Source organism: Cinclus cinclus, chromosome 2, assembly GCF_963662255.1.
Source record: "Cinclus cinclus chromosome 2, bCinCin1.1, whole genome shotgun sequence".
Lineage (NCBI taxonomy): Eukaryota > Metazoa > Chordata > Aves > Passeriformes > Cinclidae > Cinclus > Cinclus cinclus.
The window spans coordinates 85,038,152-85,056,946 of NC_085047.1; the positions used below are offsets into that span (position 1 = coordinate 85,038,152).

General features: G+C 40.6%; 2 protein-coding genes across 3 annotated transcripts in view; one reads left to right on the top strand and one right to left on the bottom strand.

Moving 5' to 3' along the window:
* CYFIP1 (cytoplasmic FMR1 interacting protein 1) overlaps positions 1-4,100 on the top strand; it is a 73,370-nt gene extending 69,270 nt beyond the window's left edge. The window contains exons 28-31 of the mRNA XM_062487852.1: positions 465-559; positions 1,682-1,920; positions 2,805-2,952; positions 3,418-4,100. Of these exons, the coding sequence (XP_062343836.1) occupies positions 465-559; positions 1,682-1,920; positions 2,805-2,952; positions 3,418-3,582 (647 nt within the window). The 3' untranslated portion in view covers positions 3,583-4,100. The remainder of the gene's footprint in view (positions 1-464; positions 560-1,681; positions 1,921-2,804; positions 2,953-3,417) is intronic.
* Positions 4,101-6,552: 2,452 nt separating this feature from the next.
* NIPA2 (NIPA magnesium transporter 2) lies at positions 6,553-18,549 on the bottom strand. 2 transcript variants are annotated; one of them, XM_062487854.1, is made up of 8 exons: positions 18,401-18,549; positions 15,392-15,448; positions 12,345-12,405; positions 11,794-11,950; positions 10,010-10,066; positions 9,164-9,254; positions 8,457-8,617; positions 6,553-7,515 (listed from the first exon to the last, which is right to left on the bottom strand). In XM_062487854.1, exons 4-8 carry the CDS (start codon positions 11,930-11,932, stop codon positions 6,878-6,880), a joined length of 1,086 nt encoding a protein of 361 aa, XP_062343838.1. In that variant the 5' UTR covers positions 11,933-11,950; positions 12,345-12,405; positions 15,392-15,448; positions 18,401-18,549; the 3' UTR covers positions 6,553-6,877. The 2 variants fall into 2 exon arrangements, with proteins under 2 accessions (XP_062343838.1, XP_062343837.1); XM_062487853.1 differs by having other exon boundaries at positions 11,794-12,007.
* Positions 18,550-18,795: the final 246 nt, after the last annotated feature.

Here is an 18,795-nt window from a genome sequence, read left to right on the forward strand (position 1 = left end):
ATGATATTTTCCCATTTGCCAGAGAACATTTCCTACTTGCCAGTGTTGAGGAAGTGTCAGCTGCTTTTTAGCCTTGCTATACACAAAGTTCAATCCTAATTTTACCTTACCTTCTAGAGACAAATATTTTATGCATAAAGACAACTCAGTTGTCTTAGTACAAGTGGGGGTCAAATATCTTGGCAGCAGCAGTGTAACAGAGTTTTACATTCTTCCTTGATTTTAGTTATTTAGATGTACTCTGCTACAAATCCTTCTTTTTGTTTGCTGCTTTTAAAATGTAGCATTTAAAAATATGTGTGTATTTCTCTAAAAGTGCATTGAAGATTAACCAGCTATTTAATACTTAAATTGCCCAAAATGAACTGGAGTATCCTCGGTGGATAAAGATTATGTTAAGATAAGAATTCTCTTGGTTAATTGCAATTTATGATTGCTCTCTTCACTTTTTTCTTCTCTTTCAGAGGGTGAAAGACTTGATGCTAAAATGAAGAGACTGGAATCAAAATACGCTTCACTACATTTGGTTCCTCTCATTGAAAGACTTGGCACACCCCAGGTAATCTTTCTCATTTGTGTCAGAGGCAATTCAAGAAATTTCTGAGCATCAGAAAGCACGTCCTGATAGCTCTGTCAGAACTTCAACCTGCACATCCAGCTTGTTCACACAAATGATTTTTATTTAGATTCATGAATTTGGTAAAGCTGTTAAAGTTCAGAAGTTTAAAACATTGAGACTGGGGCTGAAGTGACACATTTGGGGGAAAATGCTAATTGGTATGTATGTTTATCTTGATACCTCCCAGTGTAAGGTCCAGCCTGGGAGCTCCTCCTGCAAATTCCACCAAAAGCAATCAGTTTTCTTGTGCACATGTACATATATTTTTAAAAAATTTTGTCACTCTTTCAGCCACTTAGAAACTCTTGTAAAATGAGCTGTCATTTGAATTGAGCTCTCTTGGAAACAATGACCAAAGAGAACATTCTCAAACTGCCTTTGCAGCTTCAGCACTGTTCCCTTTCTCCCGGTGTGAGGGTGCATTAATCCCCTGCTAACCATAGCATTTTACTAATGGTTGAGATGTGAATAGTAGAAAGTAAGAGCTGAATGCCCTGAAGCAGAGTTCAGGGGTTACTGCTTTCTAATCGTAGGTGCTGCAGTTCAGTAGGTGCTGCTGCACTAGGAGAGGGCTGTCTGTGTGATGGCACAAGCTGGGACAAGTACAAGCAGCATTGCCTCCTATGGGTTTTGTCTGAGCCTGTTGGTGCTCCTCTTTGGAGCTTTCTCATCTCTAACTGCAGCAGCTGAGGGAGGTGTGCAGGAGAGCACATGTAGGGGTTACAGCAGTGCACTGAACTCTTTGGTTTTGCTATCTGCCTCCATTCAGACAAAGAATTCTTTAAACTTCCTGAGATAAATCCGGGGCTAGCATTACTGCAATTAGTGTTACTCACTTTAAGCCTGTCTGCTTGAAAAGGATTTTACAATTTTCTCGGAATGTTTTTCCACTGATCTGATCCCCAGGTTAGCAGTGTCTGACCTCTCATTAAGTCAGAAGACATTTGTCCTAGAATAAACCACGCAAAACTGAAAAATGTATCGTATTTATTTTTTAAAATAGAATTTTGTGGTGAAGTGACTTTTACCAGGATTTTACACTTTTTTTTCTCTCCGCTTCAGCAAATCGCAATTGCAAGGGAAGGGGATTTGCTGACCAAAGAACGCCTCTGCTGCGGCCTGTCCATGTTCGAGGTTATCCTGACGAGGATCCGCTCCTTCCTGGATGATCCCATCTGGCGCGGACCCCTGCCCAGCAATGGGGTGATGCACGTGGATGAGTGTGTGGAATTCCATCGCCTCTGGAGCGCAATGCAGTTCGTCTACTGCATCCCCGTGGGAACACACGAGTTCACTGTGGAGTACGTGCTGCCGGCTGCCCGCGGTGCCCCTGTGGGCAACAGTGCTTGGCTTGTCCTGTCGTGGCAGCGGGGCTGGAACGGAGCCGTTCGTGTGCCTGTCGGCCAGAGCTTACTGCAAAACCAGGGAGAAGTGCTGCCATCCCCGCCAGGGGCTCATCATCCACCAACACAGATACTGTTGTATCTGTAGTGAAAAATAACCCTCTGGTTTAAGTATTGCCAGTGTATAATGAATGATCCTGTGACAAACAGGCCCTAGCACGTGTCTTTCAATAGGGGTCGTACCCCTATGGACACCCAGCTTAAATAAAATAGCACAATATTTGTGCATCTAACTTTAACAAGTGTTTCATCTCTGAATTAAGAGCAGGAATGAGCACTTGGAATTTAACATGATTAACATGAATTAACCAGGAACTGCTCTTTATTCTTGGTTTTGAGAATATCCTTATTTTGAAAAATTGTTGAGCTATAACATGCTTTTTACTGAGCAATTAGAAAACAATATAGGACATTTGCTTCCTTTCATGCCTGAAGCCTAAAGGAGAAGAATGGTGTTGAATTTCTGCTTTGTTTTCTTGGCAAGCATAGTTTCCACTGAAAATGAAATGTAATGCCACAGGAATCTAATTGGGGAGTAAATATTTTTTGAGTAACTCTGTTATGTGAAATTAAATGAGAAGAGTGCTGTTGTTTTTTTTTTTTTAAGCATCTATTTGAATTGTGATACCTCCAATGATAATCAATATACCAAAGCTTTTGCTTTCTAGATGAATGTCTAATGTATTTATTATTTAGCATCGTGGCTGATTACCATGTGTTTGCTGTGACTGTGTTTTGAAGATGCAGTCGAAACCTGCTCTGTGTTGTGTTTCCTTTTCCAGGCAGTGCTTTGGGGATGGCTTGCACTGGGCTGGCTGTATGATCATTGTGCTTCTGGGACAGCAGCGGCGCTTTGATGTGTTGGATTTCTGCTACCACCTGCTGAAAGTCCAAAAGCATGATGGCAAAGATGAGGTTATCAAGAATGTGGTGAGTTGGAAACATCTGTATTCGCTGTAATAATAAAGACAACAACTGAGAGCTGTTTGTACTCAGATGCAGCATAGATATGGCAATCCTTTTTTTAGAACCAATTGCTGAAAATGATGGATTTTCAGAAACCAGGATTTTCAGAAATGAAAAATTAAGGCTGGAGTTGGAAGACCAGTCAAGCAGAATTCTGATGTCACAAATATATGAGATTTTCTTAATGCCTTCCATCTTATATATGTTCATTCCCAAAATTACAAGGCTGCTGTGAATTGAGCTTTTTTATACTCAAAGCAGCACTTTCAAAAACCAAAATGCACTTTGTATTTTCACTGGCTTACCAGTGCAATGGAAACCTTTGTAACATTGCTGGGAGAGGTGAGGTAACAGCATTTGCTGCTTTTCTCGCTAAGGCTTTTTATATCCAAAGCTAATTCTTGCATCTGTTTTTTTTGATGTTTGCAGCCTTTGAAGAAAATGGTTGAGAGAATTCGCAAGTTCCAGATCCTGAATGATGAAATAATTGCTGTTTTGGACAAGTATTTGAAGTCCGGAGATGGAGAGAGCACACCCGTGGAACACGTGCGCTGCTTCCAGCCACCAATTCATCAGTCCCTTGCCAGCAACTAAATTCTCACCTAACAATACTTTTTGCACCTCTTTAGGCTAAAAGTGTGAGGAAAAAAACAAGAAACAAAACCCACACCAACAGTTAAAAAGAATACAATACTCTCATCTGCATTTTCCAGTATGCCTGTGCCATCTGAGTGGCACACTGTTCTCTCCAGTCTCCAAGCACAGTAACTGTATACAATCCATACTTATTTTTCTAGACTAAAATTTTATACACTTTGATTAAAAATCTGTAAGATTTTTGAAATCTCTTTGCATTCCTGTCCCGAGGTGGCCATTTTAGACTGGACTGGTATAATTTTCCCCTGAAGCTATAGAAATAATGGCTGTGGAAGGTAAAAAACGGTTCTGTAGAAAAAAATTTTTAGACATCAATGCATAATTGTTTGTATTAGAGCCTTAATTGCTTAATTTGCCTTTATTAAAAAAAAAAAAAGAGAGAAAACAACAAAACAAAACAAACTCTGCTGGTGCTTTGTGAATAATTTCCTAGTCAGTTGATTCTTTTTCCCCTTTGCAAAACTATTCTCAGAGATCAGTAATTATGGAAATGAAGGCTATTTAAAGTGTTTGTTTGAAAGTTATTTAACATGGGGGTGACCAATAGGATTCTGATCTTTTTAAAAGGTGGAAGTTTGATTGATTAGAATAGGGACTGTTTACTTTTTCCTAATGAGAGCTTCTAACACAGTTTGTATTTTGGTTTGCAATACATACCTGTGTACCCAAACACGTTTACAAGGGATAAGGGATTCTTGTTTACGAGAATCCTGACTACAGTGATCAGGTGCAATCTATCCCAGTACATAAACTCTAATGATGTCAGTCATAATTTATTATGGGAAGTATTTGTTAAATTACACTTGCTGTATAATGCAAACACTGCGTCGGTAAAACTGTAAAACTTTGCAACTACAGAGGTGAATTTTAAACCAAACCATTCAGCCAGGATCCTATCAGAGAGGTTGTCAGCTGGCTTTGTGATCAGCCCTAACCAAGATGTTAAGATGGCCAGAACAGACATGGACAGATAACTGCATGTTTTACCCAGGATATGGATTTATGGAGATGTTATTTGGTTAGTGTTTCTAACCTACAGTGTGAAACCAAGAATGCATCCCTTTGAGAACCTGTTTTTCTTCTTCCCTCTTACTAGTTCATGGTTATGTTACAGCACATCTTTTCTCCTGCTCAGCTCGTTCCAAGTGCTTCCCAGCCCTGGAATTGACTGGGAACAAATTTATTTCTACTGGGTAGAAATGAGCATCTGACAGAAGAGGTACACAGTAAGTGGGGAATATGTAGGTATTGGAGTGGCAGAGAACTCAATTTTGAGGAAGGAAATTAACTGAAATTTCCTCAGCAAAACAGGAGGGAGATTTTCCAGGCAATCTACAATCACAGTTTTTCCTAGAACATCTGTGCTTGAGAGATGCCATTCTGGAGTGGTGTCTGTCATGGTCAGAGTGCACACAAGGCTGCCCAGTGCGTGGGAGACAGAAGTCAGAAGCACTTGTGCTTTGTTACACCAGCTTGTTTTAGGATTTCTTTTAGAAGATGTTTAACAGATGATTTTCTTTAAGAAACAGTCTTTTAGTTCACAGAAGACTTTTGGTCAGCCAGATGCTTCCCTGTGCTTTCAGCTTCAGTTAAGCAAACGAACTACTTCCCTAATTTGCTGACATCATCATTGGTTTAAGGAAGTCTCACATGCCTGAGGCTTTGGCTAGGCACTGGTGCAGAAATAGTTAATTAATAAAGCCTTACTTTTTGTTTAAGAACTATTTAAAAATAAGTAATCATGATGTGAATAATTTCTAATTCTTACCAGTTAACTTTCAGCACTAAGAGAATTGGTCTCTTAACATCTTAAAATTACTATTAAATACATACTTTATGATCACTGAGAGGAAAAATTTAAGACAATTCAGACAAAATTTAAGACAATTCCTAGAAGACATTAGTTTCCTTTTTTTTTTAAAAAAAAATTATTATAGACTTGATAGGAGCTAAATATTCTTTGTCTGGTATAACCTTTCCTACCTAAAAAGAAAAATGCACCAAAAGTGTAACTTTTTCATTTCCAATTACTTCTTATCAAAAACCTTTTTCTTGTTTGACACCTTCACCCCTCCTCTATGTTATGACACATACCAAAGGAAGGCAGCAGAATTTTGTTTCACAGGTGGTAATGTGGGGCTTTTTTTCTGTCCTAGGAAAAATCTTAATTTCTCTTAAACACTAAGCACTACACCTGACAACATCCAGCAGTAACTATTAATCTCTGTCCCGAGTATTTCCAACTTTCACATGCATGGTAGAAAGTTCTTACTAAATCTCCTTCCCTAATTTTTATTTCCTGCCTTTGCAAAAGTGAATTACCACCCACCCGCCTCACCCCTCCCTTTTTTCTTTTAAGCAATATCATTAACAGGGGTTGTTTTGGCTCTTTTTGAAAAACTGTGTCACAGCCAGTGCCTGTGCTGCTGCATACAACAGCAATTCTGTGAGTTCAAGCTGTAACATCAGGAACAGGGAACAGGTCTGCAGAGCCAGGGAAGCATGGTGCAGCCCAGACAGAACCTGACCTTTGTTAAAGAAGAGGGAACAGCTTCTTTGGCTACTAGCAATGATTCAGATCCTTCCTTCTGCATAAATGGTCAGGGCAGGAGCTACCTGCTCACCTATCCACACAGAGACCAAACTCTTGCCTTCCTCTTTCTGCCAGCAAGTTACTCGGATTTGGTAAAGCTGGGGTTTTTTGATGCAAATCCAGCAAGTTTTGTGTACAGCTTTACCTAACCAGTGTATTCAAAGGATAGTTGTGCTTGCTTGTAGCCTATTTTTCACAAACTAGGACAGGAGTAGTTGCTGCCGCTCCTGTTTCAATATGGTTACAGTCACTCCATGGTCAGTCAGGGCACAAGTACAAAGGATCCAGGTTTGCTGCAACCTTTTTACCACCAATGCAGAAATAAAGCCATTTATTTTTGATAAAATTGTAATTAGTGCAATACATCTTAAAAACAGAAGAATGAAATTATTTACACATAACTTAAGCAACAAAACCAGTTGTGGTCTGAGGTCATTTTAGTACTTTTTAAAGTAAAAGTAAGGCAAATAAACATCTCAGTGTTCTTTATCCAAACAAATCAAACTCAAAAAATCAACGATTGTCTACACATACTGTTAAAAAGTACATGAATTTCCAGACAAGCTCAGACATTTCACAGCAGAAAAAAAAAAAAAATCCAGGGTTACAGAATTGTTCTTAAGTAACACGTAGATATTTTCAGAAGGCTGACAGGCTTCCATTTCTCCTGGCTGAGAGAGTCTCAGTGGCTTGCATTTCACCTAGGCAGGCAGAACTTTCTTCATCATTATTAAAGCTGTCATATGTGCTCAGCAAAGTGCCATTTGCTGCTCTATCATCCTTCCGCAGAGAGAGGGGCAGGTTTGCTAGGGTGAAGTTAACATCTTTGAAGGCATGCAATAAAAAGATCCCCACAATAATAGTCAGGAAGCCACTGAAGGTGCCAATAATGTCATCAGCCGCCATGTGTTGCCATTCCTTGAAAAGGATGGCAGAACAAGTTAAAACAGATGTTGTAAAGATTACATAATATATTGGAGTCACTATTGAAGTGTTGAATATATCCAGAGCCCTGTTTAAATAGTTGATCTGTGTGCTCACACAGACAGTAAGGCTTAGCAGCAGAATCCAAGACAAGGGATGTTTCAGCACTGGTTTTCCTGCAAAAAGTTCCTTTATAGCAATGCCCAGACCTTTGACACAGGAGACTGATAAAGCTCCAATTACAGAGCAAATCGTTATGTACACAAGAATGTTGGTCTGTCCATGGCGAGGTCCCACCACACATATGAGAATTAAAGACACAATGACAACGAGTGTTGCGAAGACCACAAAACCTGTGGTTGGGGGAAAAAAAAATCTTGTTATTTATGGACACTAATGGACACGCTTGTTCCTTATACTCTATCAGAAGCAGGGGTATTTATCTTAGGGGTGCAGGGAAAACACTCATTAACAATGGGATCAACTCAGCTTAAACAAAAGAGTTCAGGATGTTTCTCATTATTCTTCCAACATCACAGTTTAGATGACTTTAGAGTGAGCTAGCCAAAACAAAGGATGTACCTCAGGCATGCTCTATTACCTTCACCAGTCTATTGGCAAGACTACTACAGGATTAGATTGCTAAATTGCCTTACAGCCAGACTCACTGAGGTGTAGATGCCACTGGACACAGGGCCGAGTCTGAATTGAGTCTTTTTTAGGAGATAAGTTTTGGCAGGTGGCTGTACTCATTAGCAGGTTTCCAATGGTCAGGTCATTCCTTAAGAACAGCTTTTTAATCTCTCTGCTGGCTATTTCATCACGTTTAAGATGAGAATTGCCTTTATATGAACACTGTTTTGTAGATGTGCATTTATGAGTGCCTCATCTTCCACACAGGCGTACCAGCTCACATGCAGGACTTTACTTCTCAGCAGACTTCACAACACCTACCTTTTCATTTTAAGGGCAGCTCAAAGGTGCACTTAGAGATGATACACTTCAATCAAAACTTATAGAAGTTTTGTTTATCCACCTGTGATGCTGCATATGTTTAAACAAGTCACCTCAATGGTTGCCATCAAAACATTTTATTCAAGGCCAGACAAGTTTATTGGTATCATGCAAAGTTCTGTATGAAATTATGTTACAGAATTCAAATCTCTAATTCATTTGGACATGTCTACTTGAAGCAGACACAGATCATCTTACTGGAACTTGAAAGCAGCAGTAATGAAACCATAAAATGAAGAAATTATGGGCTGTGCACATAAAAAGCCAGCATTTTCCTTACCCGGATCACCTAGTTTGTGGGACATTGCATCCAAAGTTTCTACTTCTTCCTCTTGTGGAGCGTGAATTACCATCACAGTTGATCCCAGTATACTTAACAAACATCCTATTTTTCCATGTAAATTAAGTTTTTCATTTAAAAAGAAGGATGACAGAATGGCACTAAGAAATAAAAAAGGCACAAACAAACATGGGATTAGTAATGTTCATTTGCTCATCAAGTTACAGGTAATTTTGACTGTACAAGTCACTTGCATACACAATCTGCAGCTTAAAAAGAGCTGTTTTCTATCTTGAGATACTTGCTGCGGACAAAACTATCTGTTAATATCTGGCATCTCTGCCCCAAACCCCTTTTTTATGCTGCCTACCAAAAAACTGCTATATCTAAGAACTCGAAAAAATAATTTTAGAAAGACAAAAATCTTTAATTAGGAATGAAAATACTGCTCTGCTGTGGTCACTATGTTTTTGAAATGCAGAAGACAATAGCTTTTCAGAGATGGACATGTAGATGCATTGCTAGAACCCTTTTAGATCACAGCCATTATGTATTTGGAGACACTTAAAAGTTACTCCTGATGTTTATAAGCACTCTATTGTGAAGAACAAAGCCCATTTATTACAGCATAGCTCAGTGACATATTTCTAAAGAAATGTTTCACTTTTCTCTCTCAAGTCACACTGCTTTCTGTTAGTGTTTCTTACCTTACAAGAACACTGAGAGCTCCTAGAGGAGTCACTAACGTAGCTGGTGCAAAAGCATAGGCAGCAAAGTTTGCTACTTCTCCAGCTCCCACTGCAGAGAAACAGGAATTAAAACCCAGGAGTTGAGCTGTCTCATGCAACAAATCTCTGATGCAGGGTAAGTGTTCATGTAGACACAAACATGCAGCAAGGGAACAATGGAAAATTCTAATGACAGCATCAGCTAACAGTACCAGCAGAACACACCCCTGCCCTCCTCCCCACTACTGAATTTCAAAAGCAGGCTGTGGAACTACGACAGGTATTAGAATTAATTCTACCAAATCAGAAGGTGTTTTATTTTAGTGTCTGTGCTGTAGCTCCCCAGCCTGCCAGCTTGACTCATGAAGTTCTGCATGGAGAAATCTGCAATAGCAGGATATAGCACAGCACATACAGTAAGCCATACTTACCTGAATAGAGGCAGTAAGTTGAGAGTTCAACCAATGAAAAAAAATAAATCAGAAAACAGGTCTAATCCAAAAATATGCTTCCCTTTAAGAAAACCTATATATCTAAGCACTTCTCTGCTAGGACAAAAGCCAGAATGCATATGGGTAGCAAAGACATACAAAACCAATGTCTGCCTAGTTTCACTGCAGAAAGAGGGCAGTTACATTAAAGAAGAACTTCTAGTGTGAGAGAAATTATATTAAAATCATTAGATCTGCATCCACCAAATCTCCAGGTAACATTACAATGTATCATAGAATCCCAAACTCGTTCCCTTTTTTGTAACCATGCTACCATCTGTGGCATAGTTATTTATTGAGGTTACATAATGCAGATTGTATTTTTGATACTTACTTGAAAGAAGTCCTGCCCACCACAGCCATTCCTTAAGGTATGCATGACCACCTTGACCTAAAATTGAAAGAACATTGGCTATTTCACTAAAAATATCAACACCCTGTCAGTAATAACACTGCCATGATATAAAATAATTTTTGCCACCCATGCCCTTAAAAACATGAGCAGCTTTTTGATACCTAGGCTCTCCAGGTAGAAGGGTTGAAATCAAAGCATCTTCAATTTCTGATGTGCCTGTGCCTCCTATGGCCTACTTTGACAACCAGTTATTTTATTTCTTTTGTGTTAGAAATGGTGCTGAGGATCATATCTGCATTACCCTGAGAAACAGTTCTTTCAAATTACTGAAATTATATGAGAGGCCAGGTTATATGTCTCTTATTAAGACTGCTGCTCTGCAGATATTGTGCATGGCTTTTATGTGGTTGATTACATGTGCAAACACCACATTTTCTCATTCCAAATCAGGGTGCATGAATTATGTATCTCAAGATCAACCATCTTTGGGAAGCAAAGATGACAGGTACTAAATAAAAATATTCAGAGTTAACCTCCTGAATCATCTGAGGATGCTGCAACTATCCTACCTAAATCTATCTTCTTTCAATTTAAAACCATTGCTCCTTGTCTTGTCAACACAGGCCCCGGTATAAAAAAAAAAAAACAACAAAAAAAAAAAACCAAACAACACCAAAAAACCCAACAAACCACACTTTTAAAAAAGCTCCCTTTAGGTACTGGAAGGTTCTATAAGGTGTCCCAAGACCCTTTTCTTTAAGCTGAACAATCACAACTCTGACAGTCTATCCTCACAGAAGTGTTCTGTCCCTCTGCTCATTTTCATGGCCCTTCTCTGGACTTGCTCCAACAGGTCCATGTCATTCCCTCGCTGGGGATCCTGGAGCTGAATGTAGCACTGCACGCGGGGTCTCACCAGAGCAGAGGGGCAGAGTCCCCTTCCCTTGCCCGGCTGGTCAGACCTGATTTAGACATGTTTGGCTCTCTGGGCTGGGAGTGCAGACTGCTGGGTCATGTCCAGCTTCTCATGCACCAGCATCCCCAAGCCCTTCTGGGCAGGGCTCTCTCCATCTGTCCATCCCCCAGCCTTGTGTTGATACCACAGTGCAGCACCTCACTCAGGTTCTTGTTGAACCTCATAAGGTTTGCACAGACCTACTCCTCAAGCCCATCCCAGTCCCTCTGGATGCCACCTCCTTCTCTCTAGAGCATGAACTGCCCCCCTCAGGTGGGTGTGATCCACAACCCTGATGCCAGCACTCACTCAATCCCACTGTCTGTATCATTGATGAGGATATTTAATAGCATTGCTTCCAGTATGAATCCTTGAGGCACACTACTCATCACATTCAGGTACTACACGTGATTTTTAGTTTTCTAAAACAATCTTCTGACACCCAAACACAGCTAACACTCTTAAATTCACTCATCCAGGAGCACAGATGTAGTTAGAGTGCTGCTTGCAAGTTCAATTTGCAAGTACAATTTAGACTTAACTGACATACAAAAGAATCCTTTGACAAGTGTCCCCAGAGGGCACTACACAGGCATTAAATAGCATGTGTCACACACAGAATTAAAGGTATCTGACACCAGAGAAAAAACACACCAGCTCTCTGTTTAAGGTTTCATCTACATGTAACAAAACCCCAAAAAAAAGTCCAAACAAGATCATTAATTTAATGAACTAATGAATAGAAGTAATCTTCTGTAAACAGCAAAATCTAAACATCAGCAAATAATTAAAAGATGTATGTATTTACCTGCTCTCATGGAGCCTTTCCTGGCTAACCGGAGGAGACCTTTCTTTTTCAGGATGAAACTTCCTCCAATGAAAATGCTGGAACTCATAGCCAACACCAGACCAATACAGAAGTCATACTTCCCACGAGTTTGGCTCATCTCGTAAACTACTGAACACTGTCACATTGATCAATGAGAACTTCTGTTACTCAATAAAAAATGATTGATACAACACTGAAACATGAGCAAAAGAAACACATTAGAATTAAGCTGGATAGAAATAAGAAAGACCTCAACAGCTCAAGTGACTAGTTCTCCTGCAAGTGGCCTCTGCTAATAGTGGTTAACAAAACAAAAAAAGCAATCATGCAATCACTCAGAATGAGTAACTAACAAGTTTGAACACATAGAAGGAAGGGTTTCTGACCTGGCATATAAAAACAAACAAAAATTCTATGAGAAACTTTAGGGAAATTTTACAAACATGTAATTTATTTTTCTTTTCATTTACTACACAAATCTGTGTCTGGCGCACCATGTAACTGATGATACTGATCGAAAAATTACTTACCTTGAAATCAGTCTGTAATAGAGTCTGAGAACGGTTGCAGCATTTCTTCCATATAAACTCCCTAGAAAAATGAAAGAAAGTATTAGGAGGATGTTTAGGCATACAGCCATCTTCATAACACAAACAGACCTCACATGCATGCACATGCAATTACTCTTTAACAGGAAAATCTAGCAAGAAATTCTGGCCTTTGCTAATTTATTTTACAGTTTCCTATACTTGTATGAAGCACCTTTCAATATTACTTTTCCCTGTAGTTTTATGCTTTCTACTTTGATTAATTTGCTCTACCTCTAGGAAAACCTAACAGAGAGCTACTGGTATGTTAGCATTAAAACTGAACACAGATCCTCTTACTTGCATCCAGTTAGGCTGTGAAAAAGTAAAGGAATAAACAATAAACACTCAATATAGCACTGCTCAAAACGCTGCACGAGCCACAGTTCCAAATTCTCCAATCCACTTCCCTTAAACCTTGCACAGTAATTTTTAGTATCTTATTTTGTAGGAGAAACTAAGTAAATGATTTACAATAGCGTGTTTTCACTTGCTAGAAACTTTTAAAAGTAAACCAGATTCTTGCATGATACAAAATCACCAATCAAACAACACCAAGAAAGACAAATCATCAGGGCATGAGACAGACCCAACCCAGCCACCTCACCAACTGCATAAAATACCGTCCTGGTTTTGAATTCAAACAAGACTTTCAGTCCCTTGAAGAACTTTTTAAGGCAAGGAAAAGACAAGACTTTTGCAGTTCTCTCCACCATCTGTTCTAGCAGGTGTAAGGCACACTGCTCAGGTAATGGAGCTATGAATGTTCTCCCAACTCCAGCTGGTGTAAAATGTGACAGTGGTATAGCATCACCTGAGGGAGGAGGGGGCTGGTTTTCCTAAGCTTTATACTTTTCTGTTTCTTTCAACACTTGTCACTTCAGCTATACGACTAATGGGGTTATTTTTACTGGTGTAGCTTTTTACTAAAAGAGAAATCTCCATATGGGCAAAGCCACTTTATTTCCCATTTTCTTCTCTCCCTGGCTTGCATACCTTCACCTACCCTGACAGAGGAAAAGAGCATCAGTTAGTCCCATCCTGACACCTTCCACCCACTGCATTCCAGAAACAAGGGAGAAGCACAGGCTGCTTTTCTTTGCATCAGAGGAAGAATTTGACTGCAGAAGAATGAGGAAACTTGTGTGCTCACAGGTAATTTTATAAATTTAGACTTGAAAAGGATGCTACACCCCAAAACTAGTATTTCTACTTTCCCCCATGTCCCAAATACACTGAAGTGCCCTGTCAACCACTTATCTGACAGGTTATCTGACAGGGAGGGATGGAGAAACTCAGAATGAAAAAAAAACAACAAAAAACCAAAAACAAAACAAACAAACAAAAAACAAAAACAAAACAAAACTGTGTAAGCTAAGTAAATCCAGATTAGCCAGGAAGGTTTTTTTGCTTATTTTCAAGATGTAACCAAATGTATCACAGATGCTAGCGAGATACAGACTCTCTGGTCTAAAACATAGGATAACACTTCTTTGCCTTTTTGCTCAGAAGTCTTTTTCTCTCAAAAGCAGCACAAACACAGTGCTCAAAAGATGTTTCATTTATTACAACAAGTGAGCTCTCTAAATATTCAGTAATATTACAGCGGTATAATGAGAAGTAATATTTTCCGTTTAAAAGCAGATAGGCATAAATAATAATGTGGGTAATTAAGTTAAAGAAAATTAGTATCACTTCCAGGAGCTGTAAGTTGTATGGAAGCAGTAATTAGGGCTGGAAAAGGCAGACATGATACATTGTTCCAACTTTGCTTTCTTGGCCACAAACCCTCTAGAGTTCAGTAGACAGTCTTAAAAGACTTTCAAGAAATATTGTAAATATATGCTAAATTATTTAAATTCAAGAATATTTTCTAAAACTTGCTCTTTTCAACTACAATCAGGATGATGCCATTAAGCGAAAAAATGTCCTTTTACTTCAACCCTTTGCCATGTACTACATAATTCACTGCTGCTCCTCATTAGAGGTAATTCAGCCAAGCCTCTCCCATGAAATACTTGCAAAGGAAACTTCACAAACATGGCAGCAATGCTTTGCTGCCATTAGGAACTCTCATTATCTGATCATCTTCACTTTCACTACCAAATCCCAATGCTGGAAAAAGGTCCCTTTATTTTTGCATCCACATATCAACATTACTCTGCAGGTTAGGTGCTCAGCACCTCCAGCTGTGCCACCTTCTGGGTCCTTTCCCAAAAGCTTTATTTAAGTGCAATTTCCAAAGCCACATACAGTACTTTAGCTTGAGTTATTACCACTTCTGCAATACAGTGGTAGACTATATTTTTTTTAAACACCCAAACCAGGTGGGCTTTTTAGCCTTTTTTTACAGTCACCTACTGTTGACTCATTTTCAGCTTCTCTATTATTATAACCTCCTGCACTTGTATAGCAAACTACTCCTGCCTGAGTGTAATATCTTCCATTTACTCCTATTAAAAGCATCTCTTTTTTTAGAAATGTTTCCTGAAAACATTCAACCAAGGTTACACACTGGCAATCCTTCCGTGCCCAATATTATTGATTATTTCTTTTGTCTTTTGAGCCAGATCAATAACATTAAACAGCCAAAGATTCAGACATAATGGAAGACTTTTAAACAAAAGCCTGCTTTGGCAAGACAATAATACTGTAGGTACAGCCATTCTGCATCTTTTGAACTGTTCTGTGGTATTTTACTGTCAATTCTGCTTATTTACAAGAGCTCCATGAGAAGTTTTATGCTTCTAACATTGGAATTAAGCACCTGTTTAATGCCCTTCTAGCCATAAAGCTTGTCATGGAAGAAAAGGGGGTTGAATCAACAAGTTGCTTTGACAAATATGCATTGACTATTATGTGTCATGTTGGTTATTATGTGGTCCCTTCTTCCTTTCCACAAGCATAAAACTAGATGAAACAAACACTCCCTAGCAAAACAGAAATCCAAATGTTTGGTGATGAGCCTGTAGAAGGCTCATTATACATACCAATTTTGTTCCAAAATCCAGAGGCATTCACTTCTTAAGTATTTCAAAGTCAGGTTTCTAAAATGGAAATTAATAATAACATTAACTGGCATGTTAAGAATCTGGCAAAAAAATTATGTCAGTTATTTCAAGCTGACTTAATTTTCATGCATGACATGCAAGACTTTACAATCTCCACCTATGTTTTAAAAATGAAGAGGATTTTCGTTTTAGAAACACTTGAATAACAAATCAGTGTGATTCTAGATTTGATCTTCCTTAGATTCATCTTGCCCGAAGCCATAGTTACTTCATCCCTTTGCTTTTCACTTCACAGATCAAAGAAACTAACCTGTGATCTAAGATATTCTTTAAAAGGTACTGTATTAAAGTTGAACAGAAATACTTTCCTAATTCTTTCAGTTTCATTCTGTAACTTATTGCAAGATAACTCATATCAAGTTTTAATTATTGGCTTTGGTATGGTGCGTTTTCAGAGCATGTTTATACAGAATCACAGAACACACTGAGTTGAATGGAACCCACAAGGAACATCAAGTGCAGCTCCTGGCCTTGCACAGGACAGCCCAAGCAACCCAGCATGTGCCTGAACACACAGGTTTAAACTCTGTCAGGCTGCTGCTGTGAACACTGCCCTGGGGAGCCTGTTCCAATGCCAACGCCCCCTCTGGGGGAGGAACATTTTCCTAATACCCAACCTCAACTTTCCCTGACACAGCTTCAGGCCATTCCCTTGGGTCCTGTCACTGATGCCCAGAGAGAAGAGATGAGTGCCTGGACCTCTGTTTCACCTCATCAGGAAGCTGAAGACCAACATGAGTTCTCCCCTCAGTGTCCTCCAGGCTGAGCAGATCAAGTGCCCTCAACTGCTCCTCATATGGCTTCCCCTCTACCCCACTCACCACCTTTGCAGCCCTCTTTTGGATACACAGAATGCTTAGGCAGTATAGCGAGTATGAACATAGAAATATACTTAGTAACATTACTGAACCTTCCCCCCCCAAAATATACCTAATTATTAAATCCAAGCCTTCCTCAGTCATGTTCCATCCATTCACAAACATATCTTTTACACAGGTATAGAGAGAACATTGGAGGACAGACACAACAGAGCATTAGGATAAAAGAGTTCAAGCCTTAGTCATGTGCACCTTTAAAAGGCCAAGATGGATGCACACAGTACCTACAGATTCTGTATACACTGTTTAGGAAACAATATGTTCAATTTCACAGTGCACATTTGCCCCAATACAAGATCCAGTTTTCCAGCTCTGTCAAAGACTGCCCAAAGTTATACACATAATTATTTACATATTACACACAGGCAAGCTAAAATCATATTCATGTTATATATATATACATATATATAATAGAGGCACTATCACTATCAGAAAGCAAAACATACCTTAACTATCCTAAAGCTGTCTATCTGAAAAGGTTTAGATAAACTATGGGGGAAATTCTTTACAGCAGATTTCTATTTATAAAGCAAAAGTAACAAGCACTCCATCTTATGAACCTAGGAGGAAACAAAAAAATGCCACATTAAAAACCTATTTTTTGCGTGAGCTACTTGTAGTTATTCTACAAAGAAATGACCTTTAATTAAAGCACTTTCACATAAAGCTAAAAAGTATCTTCACTAAAACAGTGTTATTCATTAACTGAATACAAACTACAGACAGTGCTTTGTAACTGATACTGCATTGAGCTATCAAAATAGATTCAAGGTAAGAGTTGCCTCATCTTTGCTGTACCTCCAGCACAGGGTCACTGAAGTTCCACCTTCGGTATTTAATATGGGCAGTTTCAAATTTAAGGTAATTCAGGAAGTTAAAGTCCAATTCAAACATTAGTCATGGCTACTCCTTTGACATGACTGATAACATGTTATAACCTGCCTTCTTGTCACCAGGATTTTTTCATGAGAATTAAGTACTTTAACAAAAGCAGAACTAGAGTGACACTGAATTTTAAATACAATGATACCAAAGAAATTTTGTGGAATAATTTTCTATCAGTGAAGCTGTTAGCTTCCGGAGGAAAAACCCTAACTGTATATAATGAGGTACATCAAAGGCATTAAGATAGAACAACAATGACTTACATTCATCATGTTTTCAGTACAAACAACATTAAAGACATTACAGTGAAACAGAGAAAGCTGACTGCTTGAAAAAGACTGGAGTAAAAAAACAGGGATGAAGTAGTTAGATACAAGCAACATCTTCAGAGTGCATGAAAGAAGAAAAATCTTCACTCTGAATCACAGAATCAACTAGGCTGGAAAAGACATGTGAGATGGAATCACACCTATGACCCAACCACCACCTTGTCACTGAGTGCCATGTTCAGTCTTTTCTTAAACAGTTCCGAGGACAGTGACTCCACCAGGTACCTCTCTGGTCCATTCCAACATCTCATCACCCTGCCTGTGAAGAAATTCCTCCTAATATCCAACCTAAACCTCCCCTGGTCAACTTAAGACTACAAGGAACTACAGTGCAAAGCTACGATTACTTTTTCCACGTCAAAGTGATACACCACGGCTCTGAGTTTCTGCTGAAGGTGCTCTGTAACCAGACGGCACAAGCCTCAGCCTCGGATAATTCAGCCCTGGACCAAACGGGAGATGAACCGGTTTCGCTCCCTGGTGAACCACACGCACACGCCAATACAGGGCACAGCGGCTCCGGAGCACGGGCAGACCCAGCACACTCCACCTGGATACCTCTGCCCGGTGGGAGAGCCCCGCAAACAGCCCGACTTAGAGCTTCTCGTCTCAGCCTTCTCAGACCAAACCACAAGTTTCCCACTGTGGAGAAACCACCTTTGGGCTCGTACAGCCAGACTCAAGGCCCGGAGCCCCGCGCCCCCCGGCCCGCTCGCTCCTCACCCGCGTCGCCCGGCACCGAGGGCCTTGCCCCGAGGGCTCCGCGGGAAGCAGCCCCGCCTTCCCCGCCCTCCAGGGGCCGGCCAGGCCCCCTCCCCGCCTCTCCCCGCCGTTACCTGCGGCTACGGCCCCTCTCACATCCCCGCCGGGAGCGGCGAACCGAGAGGACACTGGGGCGGGGGAGGCCGGAGCGGGCGGCGGGAAGGGCCGGTGCCCGTCCGCTCCAGCGCCATGAGGGGACGGGACGGGACCAGCAGCACGAGGCCAGGCGGTGTCCCGGGCCCGTCCGCCCCTCCGCTCCGCGGTTCCGGCAGCGGCCGCCGGAAGGGGCGCGGCCCGGCCCCGAGCCCCGCCCGCCGCGGGGCGCATTCCCCTTCCCGCAGCGCCACCTTCTCCCGGGCTGGCGGCATTCCCCGCACCAGGGATGGCTCCCGGCACTCTCGGCACGGTCGCTGCTGCCGCTGCCCTGCAGGCGGGGTAAAGCGTTCCCGCGACCCGCTCCGGCCGGCCG

Excerpts from the sequence above, each read along its gene's own strand:
- NIPA2 (XM_062487854.1), bottom strand. The coding sequence starts at position 11,932 with ATGAGCCAAACTCGTGGGAAGTATGACTTCTGTATTGGTCTGGTGTTG. Across the intron at positions 10,067-11,793 it reads GAAAGGCTCCATGAGAGCAG|GTCAAGGTGGTCATGCATAC; the intron begins GTAAATACATAC and ends TTTCAATTTTAG. Across the intron at positions 8,618-9,163 it reads GCTCTCAGTGTTCTTGTAAG|TGCCATTCTGTCATCCTTCT; the intron begins GTAAGAAACACT and ends TTTATTTCTTAG.